Source organism: Jaculus jaculus, chromosome 18, assembly GCF_020740685.1.
Source record: "Jaculus jaculus isolate mJacJac1 chromosome 18, mJacJac1.mat.Y.cur, whole genome shotgun sequence".
Classification (NCBI taxonomy): Eukaryota; Metazoa; Chordata; class Mammalia; order Rodentia; family Dipodidae; genus Jaculus; species Jaculus jaculus.
The window spans coordinates 42,705,493-42,721,617 of record NC_059119.1 but is presented as its reverse complement, the minus strand read 5'-3'; the positions used below and the strand labels follow the sequence as shown (position 1 = coordinate 42,721,617).

The 16,125-nt window shown below is 39.8% G+C and overlaps 1 protein-coding gene across 1 annotated transcript in view; it reads right to left on the bottom strand.

Annotated features, from left to right (window-relative positions):
- Window positions 1-16,125, bottom strand: part of LOC101599863 (neurexin-1) — a 545,566-nt gene that overhangs the window by 40,738 nt on the left and 488,703 nt on the right. The window contains exons 10-11 of the mRNA XM_045137280.1: window positions 9,418-9,801; window positions 700-903 (exon numbers count right to left, since the gene is read on the bottom strand). Of these exons, the coding sequence (XP_044993215.1) occupies window positions 700-903; window positions 9,418-9,801 (588 nt within the window). The remainder of the gene's footprint in view (window positions 1-699; window positions 904-9,417; window positions 9,802-16,125) is intronic.

The following is a 16,125-nucleotide window of genomic DNA, read 5'->3' as shown; positions in this document are numbered from 1 at the left end:
TTTAGACTGACATCTCCGGCTGGGTGAGGTTTTACTGTAACGCCTCTAGGTGCTTGTGAAGGCAGGAAAGCATTCTTTCTGCAGGAGAGCGCGCCTCCTTGCTGTTCTCATGGCTGTTTGCTGAGGGCCGCAGACTTTGCGCATTGAAGGGTTGTGGATTGTTGTTTGACAGGAAAAGATCCCACAAGGTACTTCAAAACAGAAAGGGTGGATGACAACACGGGTGGCTCTTCAAAGGAGAAGCCCATGGACGAGAAGCTGGACAGCTATTGATCTAGATAACACAGCAGAAACTGGACATTCCACTTGCGTGTTATCTAACAAAGGACGTGCACATATATTCTATTTAACTCCATCCGTCATCCATCAGAAAGTCAATAATAAGAGCATATTCAACTTAAGGCATCTGTAAGCCTTGTGATTTACATTTTCAATTCAAATCACTGATGGATTGGGCTTCCCTTTCAAGAACCTTCAGTGGGAGGAATCACAGAACAGTGACTTGTGTTAAACAGAAAGGAATAAAAAGATGTGCCCTTCCCCCCCCCCAAAAAAATTACTAAGTGAATATAAATGACAGGAATAAGAGAACCAAGTATTTTAACTCTCCATGGCAAACAGGCTATTTGATCGATGTTTGCAGGCAAAACTGAACACGAAGTGAGAAGCGTTAGTTCAAGGGTGGAAGGAAGCGGTTACCTAGGTTGACCGTGAGTTTCACACGCCCTGCGTCCAGCTCCAGGCGGAGGGTGTCCGCTGAGTCCCTGGAGGTGGTCGCCATCAGGACGCCGTAGGCACGCTGGGATCTGAACCTCAGGGACACATCCTCAGCCTCAGTGTGCATCACCACGGGAAGCTGGATTTTCATAAACATGCTGCCGTCGTAGCTCAGAACCGTGGCCTCTGTGCAAAGGGAAGGGGGACGTGCCATTCGTTAAGGCATTCAGACAGGGAACGAGGTTGCAGAATACGCACATCTCCAGATCTGTCTTTCTTCCCTTTCACCCCCTCACCTCTCTTTTTCTGAGAAAGACCAGCCCTAGAGAGACAACTTCCTTCTGTGAAATATCCAGCGAGGCTCAGATAGAGTTTGCCGCCCACAGTGTTAATGCCACCTTAGGACTGTTTGACACATTTCCTTCCCATGAGCCCAGCAACCTGGTCCACCAGCAATCACGCAGCACAAGTGCGCGAGCCAGGAGGGCACCGGGAAGTTCTGCAACGCTTGCCTTGCCTCTGAGTCTTTCTTCAGCGATAGCATGTGGAGACCGCCAAGTCTCCGCCTCTCTGAAACTCTCTGGTGTGAATGGAATTTTCTGTTAATATTTTGTCATGATTTCTGTCCTAAAAGGCAAGAAATTAGGCTCTTTATTAAAGTTGATGTTCAAATTTATATATAAATTGATAGTGTACCACCAAGCCACAAATTATGCTTTAAAAAAAAATTATTTAGTTAAGAGAGAGGGAGACAGAAACAGTGAGATGGAGTGGGTGCGCCAGGGCCTCCAGCCATTGCAAATGAACTCCAGACTCATGCACCATCATTGCTTCTGGCTTACGTGGGTCCTGGGGAATTAAACATGGGTCCTTGGACTTCACAGGCAAGTCCCTTAACCTGCAAGTCATCTCTCCAGCCCAAATTATGCTTTTTTTTTTTAAAATAAAAAAAGAATTGTAGTTACTATGTTGAGGATGTCAAGTTTTCAAAAAATATTTTGAGTGGTAATCTTATTTTAAAGTTCCTTTACAAGAGTAATAAAACATTTATGTGACATGGGTTGAAGAGATGGCTTGGCAATTAAGGCACATTCTGGCAAAGCCAAAGGACACCGGTTCAACTACCCAGGACCCACATAAAGCCAGATGCACAAGGTAACGCATGTGTCTGGGGTTCTTTGCAGTGGCTAATGGTCCTGGCATGCCCATTCTCACTCTGGCTGCCTCTTTGGATCTCTGTCTCTCATATAAATAAAATATTTTTTTAAAGAATGAAAAATTTTAAAACATATTTAAAAAAATAAAAGCATAACAGTAGTGTCCTTAAAATAGTAAATAATCACCAACATGTCCATAACCTCACCTTTGTTACACTAAATGTGAATAGGAGTGTGACTGAGGCTCTTGTGTAGGGACACACTACAAAATCAAGGTCAGTGGGCTTAGCTGGGATAAAGCAGTGAGTTGCAAAGACTGCTGATAACAAATTACTTTCAGAAATATCAGCCCTCATGCTAAGCACCATATGGTAGTGGAATACAAAACAAGTCTGAGTCATTTTGCTTTCTTATTGGTTCTTGTAGTTCAGAATGTCATTTAATAAAAGAAAAACTACCTGAAATTAAAATAAACTAGGAAATTCTCATTATCTGGGCTATTTATACAGCACGGCAACTAGCTTTATTGAGACAACTGTGCTCATTATTCAGAGTACACTCTGGTGGTGTGGTTTTGGAAGTTTATCTTCTAGAGAGTTAGGAAGGTCAAGTATTGTTTCTAAGAGACTTTATTAGTTGTTGTCATTCCAGGGTTGCATGTGTAACTAGAATCTCCAAGAGCCACATGCTTTATTCCAATTCTTCCTCCTCCACTCTTTCCTCTTTTCTTTTTTAAAATTGTTTATTTATTTATTTAAGAGCCACAGACAGAGAAAGAGGGAGAGAGAGAATGGGCGCGCCAGGGCCTCCAGCCACTGCAAACGAACTCCAGATGCATGCGCCCCCTTGTGCATCTGGCTAACATGGGTCCTGGGGAATCGAGCCTCGAACCAGGGTCCTTAGGCTTCACAGGCAAGCACTTAACCACTAAGCCATCTCTCCAGCCCCTCTTTTCTTTTTTTAAATATTTATTTATTTAAGAAAGAGAGGAAGAGACAGACAGAAAGACAGAGCGTGAGGGCCAATGCACTAGGACCTCTTGCTACTACAAACAAACTCCAGATATTTGCAACATTATGAGCTTCCAGCTTTACCTGGGTGCTGGGGAATTTAACCCAGGCCATTAGGCTGTGCAAGCAAGCCCTTTTAACTACTGAGCCATCTCTGCAGCCAGCTTTCCTCTTTCCTATGGACCCCGTGGCTTACAGGATCTCCATCAACTAGCGAGCTCACTTTATCAGTCTCTGTCATTCCGGATGTCTACTGGACATCTCCAGTTAGAAAGTGATGGTCACTTTACTCTTGCTGAGAACAAACAAATTCAAAATATGTTTGTTCTTCAATTCTCTCCATTTCAGTAAATGGTTTGACCCATTGCCTTTGGATTTTTCTTAGTCTCTCTGTCATATCAAATCTAGTCTCTTTTTTTTATTAATTAATATTTTTATTTATTTATTTAAGAAAAAGAGAGGGGGGGGAATGGGCATGCCAGGACCTCCAGTCACTAAAACAAACTCCAGATGCATGTGCCCCCTTGTGCATTTGGTTTATGTGGGTCCTGGGGAATCAAACCTGGGGCTTTGGTGTTGCAACTAAGCACCTTAACCACTAAGCCATCTCTCCAGCCCTAAAAATATGTTTTTATTTAATTTTAAAGAGATTGAGCACAGGCATGTGCAAGAGCCTTCTGTTGCTGCAAATAAACTCAGACGCATGCATCACTTTGTGCATCAGGCTTTACACGGGTACTGAAGAATTGAACACGGACTAAGTCATGCTGTCAGGCTTTGTAAGAAAGCACCGTTAGGGCTGAGGAGATGGCTTAGCGGTTAAGGCATTTGCCTGCAAAGCCAAAGGACCCAGGTTTGATTCCCCAAGAAGCACATAAAGCCAGATGCACAAGGTTGCGCATGCATCTGGAGTTCATTGGCAGTGGCTAGAGGTCCTGGCATTTTCTCTCTTCTTTACCTTTCTGTCTCTCTCTCTCTTCCACCTCTATCTCAAGTTAATAAATAAATAAAATATATTTTAAAAAATAAAAAGAGGGCTGGAGAGATGGCTTAGTGGTTAAGCGCTTGCCTGTGAAGCCTAAGGACCCCGGTTTGAGGCTCAATTCCCCAGGACCCACGTTAGCCAGATACATAAGGGGGCACACATGTCTGGAGTTCGTTTTCAGTGGCTGGAAGCCCTGGAGCGCCCATTCTCTCTTTCTATCTGCCACTTTCTCTCTCTGTCTGTTGCTCTCAAATTAATAAATAAACAAAAAAAAATAAACTTCCTTTTCAAAAAAAATAAAAATAAATAAAAATTTTAAAAAAGCACCTTTAGCCACTGAGCCATCTCCCCACACCATATCCAAGGTACCTTCAAATCTACAAATGTTCAGGCTATAGTTCTGAACCTGTTCCTCAGTTAATTGTTTCTCACTTAACCAGTTATAGCATCTCAGGCTCTGCTTCCAACTCTTACCTAGACAGCTGAAACTGCTACTGAGTGCTGTCTCTGCTTTATAATTTACTCTGCACACAGCAGCCAATTTACACTCTTAAAGATGAAAACCGTGGACTTGAGAGATAGCTCAGCATATATAGGCATTAGTTTGCAAAGCCTGTCAGCCAGGGTCCAAGTCCCCAATACCCATGGGAAGCCAGATGCACAAAGCCGTGCATGTGTCTAGAGTTCATTTACAGTGCTAGGAGGCCATGGCACACCCACACACACACCCTCTCTCTCTCTTTCCTACTCTCTTTCTCTGTTTGCAAATTAATAAAATATTTTTTAAAAATATGAAAATTTTGCTGGATCAGTTTATTGCTAAGCATACCCATACCCAGGAATTTTTTTTATTGCATTAGAATAAAATATGTGTTTTTTTTTCTTTCTAAAAATTTTAAACGATAATGCTGAGTATAATTTGTCCTTACTCACCTCTCCCACCCTCATTTGTCCTGCTGCTCCCACCTCATTTTATGCTGCCAGTGAAGAGTTTGAACTCAAAAATCCCTATTGGTTGAAAAGTCTCACTGTAGATATTTTAGATAGGTTCATTCAGAATTACAGTTTCTGGTTAAACTTTCCTTGTCCCACTTCCATCTGTTTCATATCTAACGACAATTTCATGTTTTCATGTCACCATTTCTCATTTGCAGTATGATATCACCTGGATTCGTACTTCGGAATGCCAGTGTCCCGAGGGAGCGCCACAAGAGTGAGAGCCTTAGGGCGGAGCTGGGACAGCTGGGCAGTTCTGTCACCATACGTATTTCTTGCAATAAATAAATGCTGCCAATACTGGGAATAGGTGAAGAACTATGTGAATTTGTATGCAGTGCTTGCATTAATACCCTCCAAAGCAATGAGTCATATCATATATTCTGCCTACTGTAAATTGATTTGAATTTTGATAATGTGTGACAAGTTCTCAATTCTCCTGTGAGAAAAGGTATTCATATATCAAAATAGGTACCCCACGATTAGGCGTTGGCCTAGCCACTAAGAACATAAAATATGATAATAGTTATACTTGTTCTATATTGTACCACATTTTTTTCAAGTAGATTAAAAGTATTTCTAGCGGGATTAATATTGAAAAGGACTGAAGTTAATGCACATTACCAAATAGTAGCTGCTCATAAGTTGTTAAAACTTATTGTGAACTTTAAAGCTAAGGTACTTTTTTGTTTATCCTCAAATATAATTTGGCATTTGTTTATTTACTCTAAAATTTAGCCAATCATGCAAAGCAACAAATACTCAATGAAAACACATGAAACTCTGAATACAATAAAATTATGAAATTTTTAATTACCTGGTTATCATTTATGAAAAGTACTAAAATAGGGATTAGTTTTCTTCTGGCTATTCTGTACAACTACTCATTATATTTTATAATAGAATTGTTCAAATAACATCATATTCTTTGAAAAATAGCTTAATTTGAAAAATAAGTGTGGGCCACGTTATTTTAGAATATACAATTAACCATGAGTTATAAGTATAATATGACATATAATTTATAGAAGAGAAATAATCAAGATCATCAGCTTTTAACATTCTTCAGAAAGCTGTGGAAATGAAATAACAGTAAAGTAATAAAGCTGAGTGCCATTTTAAATAAGTCCCAATGTGAAAATAACTTGTTGATAAGCAACCACTGGAAGCCTAAATGATTCCTAATAATTCAGGGGAATGTTTAACTAGAAAGGAACTGAGAAATGCACAGGGTTGTAGTCCAGAATTGCCAAATAAGTGTTAGGCACTTCCTGATATTTGAAAGCTCTGCTGTTTGGCAGCATTCCTTGACATTAGTAAAATTATTTTGTCACTTAGAAGGTAAAAGGGGTCCTTTAGAAGGAGAATTTCAATGCACTACTTCCCAGCAGGGGAGAAAAACAGTTTTAGTTTTGTCTTCTATATCTCTTTCTCCTTGTCATTGAGTTTGATAAATTTGCTTTTCTGCATTATTTCTTGCAGTCTAAAGTGTACACCTGTGCTCAGTTTTGCCGAAAGGCAGTCGCATATTGTGATCAACGGTGAAATTCAGACAGGGAGCCAAATTATATTTTCTGACATCTGTCCCTCCATCTGTTAGAGTTTTAACAACCAAGTAAAAAGTAGACCTCTAACTGTACCAAGGCTCTTATCTTACATATCACTGAGAACAATTTTACAGGATCAAGTGTTGGAAAAATCTTTCTCATTAAGATTAAAAATAAGAGCCAGGCGGGGTGGCGCATACCTTTAATCTCAGCACTTGGGAGGCAGAAGTAGGAGAATTGCCATGAGTTCGAGACCACCCTGAGACTATGTAGTGAATCCCAGATCAGCCTAAGCTAGAATAAGACCCTACCTCAAAAGCAACACAAAACAAAACAAAATTTAAATAAGGTAGAAAGACGGTGCCAAATTTAATTCCTCTTTAGGGACATTACCACTACTTTATTCTATTCTTTAAGATCAATACTCAAAGAACAGAATATAATTTTTCATATCTGTCCAAATTGGTAAAGATTGTTTTCTTATAAATTTCTTTGCTTCCTTGTCCCAGGGTGAATATTTCCTATAAATATAACATCACTCTCCATGAAACACTATCCAGAGACTTGAGTCATCTTTTCAATTACTTTCAACAATAAAACAGAAACTTCATGTGCTTTCTTCTTTACTTTTATATATTTTTATCGTGACAGTTGTCAATCCATTCCTGAAAGATCAACAGGCTAATGTGATCAGAGATCAATGTGTCTGGAGAAAAACACTTTCTTTGAATCAGAAACTCATGATCCTGTGATTGCCAAAGTAGGGCAGAGCAGAGATGTGGACAGAAGCCAAATTCTGTGGCCTGGAGCAAGCCTATATCCCCCTTGCTTTCAGAAGGCTCCATAACATGAGTAACAAAATTAATCCCCCAAAGAAAAAATCTCTCACAATGTGCCACTGTAGCCCCCAAACAAGGACCACATGAAAATGACAATTTTGTCACCAAGAAACAACCATCCTTGAGCCAAAGAAATCAGCAGAAATTTTAGCAACCCATAAAATAAAAATGTCTGCTAAATCACAGTGGGATGGTTTCTACTAAATTCTCCTTTGTAAATCTGCCAATGCTTGCCACCCCTCCTAATTATTGCAATACATAAATATTCCCTTTCCTTCTTTCTGCCTCAGAAAGCTCTCCAAGTTTTAGTTTTAATTTTTTTGCCATATGTAGTAGCAGAATATCGCCACAGGGTGGTACACCATGCATATTTAACTGAAGGCTTTTCTAATTCAGATGACAGTTGAGCTATACACTTTTTCCAGCCTCACTTAACCAGGAGGCATCAGGATCATTGGCAGGTTTCTGAGTGATTAAAATTAAAACAAAAATTTAAATCAAGCATGTCTTTTAATCTCATATTACTAAGTCTATTTATTATAACTTGTTAGCTTTTTATGTTTTTAATTTTTTCCTCTTTTAGCAATTTTCCAATGCCAATCTATATAAACTAATTAGGGAGGGAAAGGCAAAAAGGAAATTTATAAACAGTACCCACAGAAACCAAACTATGCAGAAACAGGTAAGCTCTAATGACAATTCACAGGAATTTCAATGTAGTATAATTGTAATGAGAATGGCTTTATTTATGTGCCATAGAGCCATCTATTACTGATGTAATTGCATAACACAAGAGAACAAGAGTTTTGTTAGCTAATTCAATCGTCATCCTGTCAATGTGTTATTAGCAATATTCATTCATGTTGATATAACTGATAAGAGTATGCACTTAAAAAGGATAAAGAATCAAAGTTATCAGTTTGACTTTTACAGGATAACTACTCTTTACTTTTGATGTTTTAGTTTAAATGAAGTAAAATCCTTCAGGATTAAAGAAAAATAATGAATCATACACCACTTTATAAAAAGGTGTCAGATACCTTTTAGGCTAAATACCTAAGAGAGCAATATTATTTGTACCGTATGAGAACAATGGGGCACCTCATCAATAGCCTTTTCATATTGATTTTTAGTTCCATTGTAGAAAATAAGTGACAATGAGTGTAGTGATTAAAGCATTTATCTGAAACATTGGATCGATGGAAAGACGTGTTTGGAACTGCTTGTTCTGCGGTTCCTTCTATTAGCCTGGTCTTCAGATGTACTGTTAAAAGCCATCACCCTCAAACTTTCTTTAACAGATACCCCTCTCGTTTAAAGGGGAGAGGAAAAGGAAAACAGTGAAGCCTGCTTTCCTCCTAGTGGAGCAAAGAGAAGCTCCTCGTCAGGGATGCAGCATGTACCACATAAACCTTAAAATTACACATGTAAATCAATTTGGGATGAAGCTATAAGTGACAGGTGATTGGAATTTCACTCACTTTTCATAGAGTAGTTTTGCATCTTGGATAAACTGACCGAGGGAAATGAGGATACCTGAGATTCACCACCGAGTGTCAGAGAAGGTACAATTTAGTCTTACCCTACTTGAATGTCATTTCATAACATAGATTCTAGCACTATAGGCGTAGTAAACCTCGTCTTTTTTACTCTCTCACGTCTTTTCTTGGGGGGGGGGATTCTCAGATTCATTTATTTATTTATTATTAACAACGTATTTTGTAGGGACGCATCATGTGTTGGCACCCTCTTTTCCGGGGTCCCTGCCCTTATCCCCCTGGGGATGCTCTGGAGGTAGTCCCCACGGGGTTGTGGGATATGCGTCGTGGCAGCGGCAGTCAGGTTTTATTTTGGGGGGAGAGCTTGGGGAGACTAATGTCTTGCAGTTAAAAACTGGGCCAGAAATATCAGTTATCTGTCATGCATCTCAGGCTATTCCCCAAGGGGTTTCTGAGGACAGGACCCACATTTGCATCCTTGAAGGGAGGAGCCAGCTTCCCCACAGCCAGGCCCTTTCCCAAGCCCACTAAATCCTCACCAGTTAGCCATGGACCGCCTGGGGTGGGGGCTCAGTACAAGTTACCTCACTGGGGTTCACGTTTGAGGTTGGCGTTCAAGATTCCTTTTCCTCTAGGGGAGTCGCTTGCTGGGCGCGGGAAATCCTACCTCTCTCGCAGGATCTGCCGAGGTAGCCGGTTCCCGAGCAGTCGCAGACGTATCTGTTCCAGCCGTCCCTGCACAGGCCGTTGTTCTTGCAGGGATTGCTAAGGCACGGTTTTGCGGCCTCCCGCGAGCACGAGGGCTTCACGCCGGCGGTGCTCTGCGCTTCGGCCATTTGCCGGATGTCTTTGCTCTGGCCGTCGATGAACAGGTCCCGGACGCAGCCCACGTAGCCATAGTTGAGCAGGGCAGTCCACACCTCGGTGGGGAAGACCAGGCCGGCCTTGTTTTCCGGCAATCCCCCCAGGTACAGCTCGTCGTCCAGGTCCAAGATCTCGCTCTCACCCGGAGCAGTGTAGGGCGTGCGCAGCGTGTTGACAGAAATGGTACCTGTTGCGGACACAGGAGAATACGTAAGTTTCGTGTGTGGATAACAAGCTAATTTGCAACGGGTTGATGTCCGCATAGCCGAGGGCTGGGAACGGGGAAGACGGTGCGCCTTGGGTGGCGCGCAGAGCGCACGGGGAAGTCGCCAGCTTCTCCAAAGATCCTGCCATCTCAGCTGACTGAGCTTGAGTTGAACAGCTGACTCACAACCACGGTGGACATACAGGAATCAAGCAACCCGTGGTTTGTCACAGATTGAGAATAACAAACATTTTTCAGTTCTGCTAAGACTCCGCACAGCTTGTACTTTCTTGACCTTGAATGGAGAACCTGCTGATACATGGAGCTTCACTCCACGGAATCCCCATGGCCCCCCTTTAAATCATACTTTGTGCACTGAATGTTCATTTAGTGCAGACCCTGACACACACGGTGTAGACCGAACGCCACCTTTTCTCTCTTGTCTGCTAGATAGTGAAGTCCTTGCAGCCAGTCAGTTCCCATTCCTTCTTGCATCCCAGTGTCTGGGACTTCCAAATGGAATTAATAAATGTATGAAATTGTGTCACTAAGAAATAAAACAGATTGTAGCTAATATGGTCACATTTGGCTTTGATGAAAACCAAAGTGTTTACACAAACAATATAGTATGTGTCAACTTTTAGCAGCTCAGCCTTACATAAATGCAGACATACATTAAAAAAAAAATGACATCTCTGGAATCAAGTCTAACTGTCCCTGGTTAGTGTTTGATTGCAAAGTCAGTATACATCTGCAAACCAATTAAAGGCCTTGTGTCTCCATATTTGACTGGCTTGATAATTTTGGTTGGTCACAATTGATTTCCTATGTCAAGCCCAACTTTGTCATGCCTGGCTGTATTGTCACTATTTATTGACTTCCGTGGTCTGGGTTTCCTTGTCCATAATCTGGGTATAACAATATTCGCGCCTAAGAGCAAGTTCTGCATGATAAACAAAACACACCACCGTCCGGATCAAACCAAGCACCACATGGATGTCAGTGTTTCCCTTTGGTGACAGACTCAGGTGAACTCACTTTGCCTCTGTTTAAGCCAGCTTATTTATTCAAATCAATAGTTTCCTTGCCTCTTGTCAAGTACTGCAGAGAAATAGCTATTGCTTTGTAATTATACAGGAATCTTACATCTAAGAATTAAATGGGCAGGAATTCATTTATGTAGAAATATTTCAGGGTTACAGAGACATGTGGATTTATGAAAAAAAAAAACAGAAAGAAAGAATGAAAACACATTCCTACAATTGGCATGCATACTGTGAGGCTGTAAAACTGTTTACCTGGATTCTATACCCAGAAAGTGATTTATAAACATACAAATATGATAGAAACATTGAGTAACTCAAAGACCTATTACCATATTACCCGGAATTTATTTTCTAGGTCTAAATCATAATACAGAAGAGACAGAGGAGAGGGAGACGGAGAGAGAGAAAGAATGAGAATGAAAATAAATGAGTAAAAAAATGTCTAATGTCAGGCTCAGGGCCTGGGAGTAGACTCAGAACCAGACAGACGTGATGCACAGAAATCAGGTTAGTAAGAGGGGGGTGTGAGTAGGGTGGTATGCTTGTGCCCAGGAAACCCAAGGCCTTTCCCATGTGAAGACATGTATCTGAATAAAGATGCCAGGCCTCTGGCTCGTACATTGTGGTGTCCAGGACTTTTTCTATTTCAGCTTAAGGGCACTAATGGAGTTGGGCTGCATAATGAGATCTGTCTCTCTGAGGGAGAAGGGCATGAAATCCTGACAGAGACTGCCCAGGTGCTCAAGCCATTATGAGGAACTTTGAACTCTCAACCGTAGACAAAGCTCCCATGGGGAAAAGCCCTCCAAGGCATCACTGCCTTGGTCTTCTGCATGGTAAGGGTGGTTTGGGTTTCTGATGGTGGAAGGAAAAGAACAAGGTGTTTATTTCTACTGTTCACTTTTGTGCAAGGGTATACAAAAAACTCTCATTTAGAAACACATAGGTTGCATAAAAACTCATTAGAAAAATCATTTGGTAAAGTATATAATAATGAGGAATATAACTTAAACAGAATGCAAACTGAATGCATTAAAACTTATTTTGTGTATAGTGTTGTTCAGCATGCCTAAGAAATGAATAAACGGTTGCTTCTGATTCGTTGTAGCTTCAATGTAAGTTATAACATAATGAGGGGAAAAATGTGTCTTAAAGACAAAAGAGAAATGTGTCCTTTTACATACCATCTGTTTACATGGGAAGCAAAGTATCCCCTGTATGAGTATAGTGACATTACATATATATATATATATATATATATATATATATGTATATATATATATGTATATATATATGTATATATATATATGTGTATATATATATATATATACATATACATATATTAGTATCTTTGTTGTATGGACAAAACATGGCAGTCCCATTCCCCTTTTAATATCCTATTATAACTATACTTAATATCTTTAATATATGCTTCTTGCCTCTTGGTTGGAGACAATTTTTTGTTTATTTACTTGAGAGAGAGAGAGAGAGAGATGGTCAGAGAGAAAGAGACAGACAAAGAGAGAGTAAATATGGGGGCACCAGGGCCTCCTGCCCTTGCAAACAAACTTGAGTCACATGCACCACTTGTGCATTTTGTGGGTACTGGGGAAATCAAACCCAGGATGTTGGGATTTGTAAGCAAGCACCTTTATCTGTTATCATTCCAGCTTATATATTTAAGATGGTACTTTGGGCCATTTAGTTCTAGAAGGCTTCCTAAAAAGCAACAAAATTTTTGAAGATTTGATAAATTAAATATATAATAAATATAAATATATAAAAAATATAAAAAATAAATATATAATATAGTGATAAACTATGAGACACAGGGTTTAGCAAACAAATAATGACACAAGCATTGTGAGAAAGAGGGTATATTTAAAAATAGATCTCCCACCCTTAATTCTCCCTTTATTTATGGAGCAACCATAATTCAGTTCAAGAAGTTTAAAATATAAGCATTTGGGGACTGGAGAGATGGCTTAGAAGGTAAGCGGTTGCCTGTGAAGCCTAAGGATCCCGGTTCGAGGCTCAATTCCCCAGGACCCACGTATGTCAGATGCACAAGGGGGCGCACACACATCTGGAGTACGTTTCCAGTGGCCAGAGGCCCTGGTGTGCCTATTCTTCCTCTCTCTCTCTCTCTCTATTTGCCTCTTTCTCGGTCTATCATTTTCAAATAAATAAATAAAAATTAACAAAAAAATTTTTAAAAAAGAGTTTTGCAAAGCTGTACTGTGTTTATTCATAATATGATATTTCAGAACCAGAGAGGACAGTCAGGGCACTCCCGAGACACTGGCTGCTGCCTCTCCCGCTCTGTCTCCTCATAGCACAGAGCACCCTGTCTGCACTCTTAGAATTGAAGCTGCTCCCAAGTGTTCAAGACAACCATGTGGGGTGAACTTACAGTGAGGATGGAAAGACAGGTCCTCTTGGTTTTTATTTAGGGTGTGTGGTTACCTGCTTTGAACAAAGTATTCCAAGAAAGTTCAGATATGATTCTATGAAGGTACTTAGTGCCATGGGAAGACAAAGATGATCCCTATTACTTCATTATTATATTGGTTTTTCATGATAATTTGTAAATAAGTCTATTGTTTTCATATAGCCAGGATTCACTTATACACAGGCGTACTCATATGAAACTAAAGCTTAACAAAAATAATATTGAATTCTACTATCTTTAAAATATACTGACTGATATTTCCTATGACTTTTGCTAATAAAAACCAAGGCTGGAGCATAAAGTAGATTTTAGAACTAGCAAGTTAAAAGCAACAATTCAGAAAAAAATGATGATGGAATATCACAAATTGGGTTTCTCCACAATTCCATATTCCTTTGAAGTACAATTATTAGGGTTTTCATGGAAAGGACAGACAATGAAACATGAGGGAGAAAGAAAATATAATCATTTCATAGGTAATCCAAGAGATGTTAGAACTTTAAATTAGCCCTATATTCCAAGTTAAAGAGATACATTAGGGCTGGAGAGATGGCTTAGCAGTCAAGCGCTTGCCTGTGAAGCCTAAGGACCCTGGTTCGAGGCTCGATTACCCAGGATCCACGTTAGCCAGATGCAAAAGGGGGCGCATGCGTCTGGAGTTCGTTTGCAATGGCTGGAAGCCCTGGCATGCCCGTTCTCTTTCTTTCTCTCTGCCTCTTTCTCTCTCTGTCTGTCACTCTCAAATAAATAAGTAAAAATAAACCAAAAAAAAATTTTAAAAAGAGATACATCAGACAAATGTATGTTTCAGATATAATATGTGGAATATTCTTCAAAGAGGATGAAGAATGACTGAAACTTCAAACAATGTTTTTTTTTTTTTTTTTTTGCATGTGTTGTTATCCACATACAAACTTGGTAACAGAGACAGCAAACAAGCCAACAGGAGGCAAGCATGCCCATTGCATTTACTTGAAACATATGTAATTCTTTATATATTTTGAAGATCTATAGAAAAATCAACTATTAAAAATTGGACATATAGAAAAATTTAAAAACATTATTTAAATTAATTGCCAAGTTAAATTCAAATAGGTATTTGCATTTCAACCTACACATGGGATAACCTCCTGAGCTATATTTTAATAAATAATTTGAATTTTGTCCTTAATGATTTTACTACACATATGAGTCAAAGGGACATACTCACGTGAGCACCAGAGTCATCACAGAACCTGAGTTAGTTTAAATCAGTTCAGTAGATACATATGAGCAAAGCAAAAATTAAATATTGAGATTCCCAAGTGTACATTTCACTATAATTGAGTATAAAAAGTAGTGCTTACCAAGAACACATGAAATGACTACTTAAATATATTCACAGAAAATTAACATTTGAGTAGTTGTCATAGGCATGTACCTCAATATAAATTGAGAACTTTCTAATGGCTAAAGTAAATCAATTTTTGTCAATAATATTTTATGAGAAAATAAAACTCAAGATATTATTGGGTCATCTCCTTATCTTTCTCTGGGAACACAAAACTTGGTTGTTCTCTGGTTTATTTCTAGGTGTTTTAGAATTGTTTATTTATGAGACAGATAGAAGGAGGGAGGGAAGGAGAGAAAATGGGCAAAGCAGGGCTCTTGCCATTGCAAATGAACTCCAGATGCATATGACACATTGTGCATCTGAATTTACATGGTGTGGTAATTTGAATGGATGTCCCCCAACTGATTCAGGAGTTTTATTCAAGTGTGTAACTTGGCTGGAGGAGGTGTTACTGGGCATAGATCTGACTTCCTGCCTAGGATATGCCAAGTTTGAGCTTTGCCTGGGTTTATTGGCATATACTTGATTGTTCTGATGGTGGTAGCTTTTCTCTCTGTATGGGCCTGTGAAAGGGGCCAGCTTCTTTCACCACTGAGGAATATCTCTCTAGCTGTAAGCTTCAATAAAAATCCCTTTGTGCATAGTTGTGCCTGGTTTGGAAGTTCTTCCCAGCAAAATGAGGCTGAACTACTAGAGAACTTGTACCAGAGAGTGAACTGTCCCTGTGTGATAAATCTGACCGTATGGATTTGGGTCTTTTGGAGCTTTTGTTTCGGAGGAGTGGCATGGTCTTTGTACTTGCAACTGAAGATGCTTTCCAAAGTGTGGTTAGCCAAGTATTTTTGACTATTCTTGTGAAAATTTAAATTGGCTAAGTGCAGAGAGAATTGTATTTGGAGTCTTTGCTTATGAGCTGTCTAAGGGGAGGGAAAGATTGCAGAGAACCTTGTTGGAACTTGGCTACTGGTGTAAGGGCTGGCTGCATTCTGCTGCATATGCTCAGAGTTTAACCAAGGTTAAATTTGTAATGGGATGATGTGCTTGTCTAAAGATATGGGACTGAGAAATTTAAGATTTAAAGATGGAAAAACTCAAACAAGTTTAAAATTTATTGGCATAGGTTGGTTTTTGGTTACTGAAGCTGTTACGGTTAAATACGTTAGCGATCTTAAGGACGATGTCCCAACTACCTTACCTTAAAAGAATAGAGAGAATGCCTGAAGTGATTCCACACAGGAAAGACTTGAATGGTGAAAATGCAAACTCCTTTATAAAGAAGAAAACTGTTCTTCAAAGTCATTGAGTTAATTCAGCCCTGAACTAAAACACTGATGTGTTCTGCACACGTGGTATTGGTTTCTGAGTCATGAAAAATACATGGAGTGGGTCATGACGTGCACACGATTCCAGGTGTACCTACTGAGACACGGCAAGAGGCAGGGCATGTTGACCCTGATGAAGAGACTGGTAAGGCC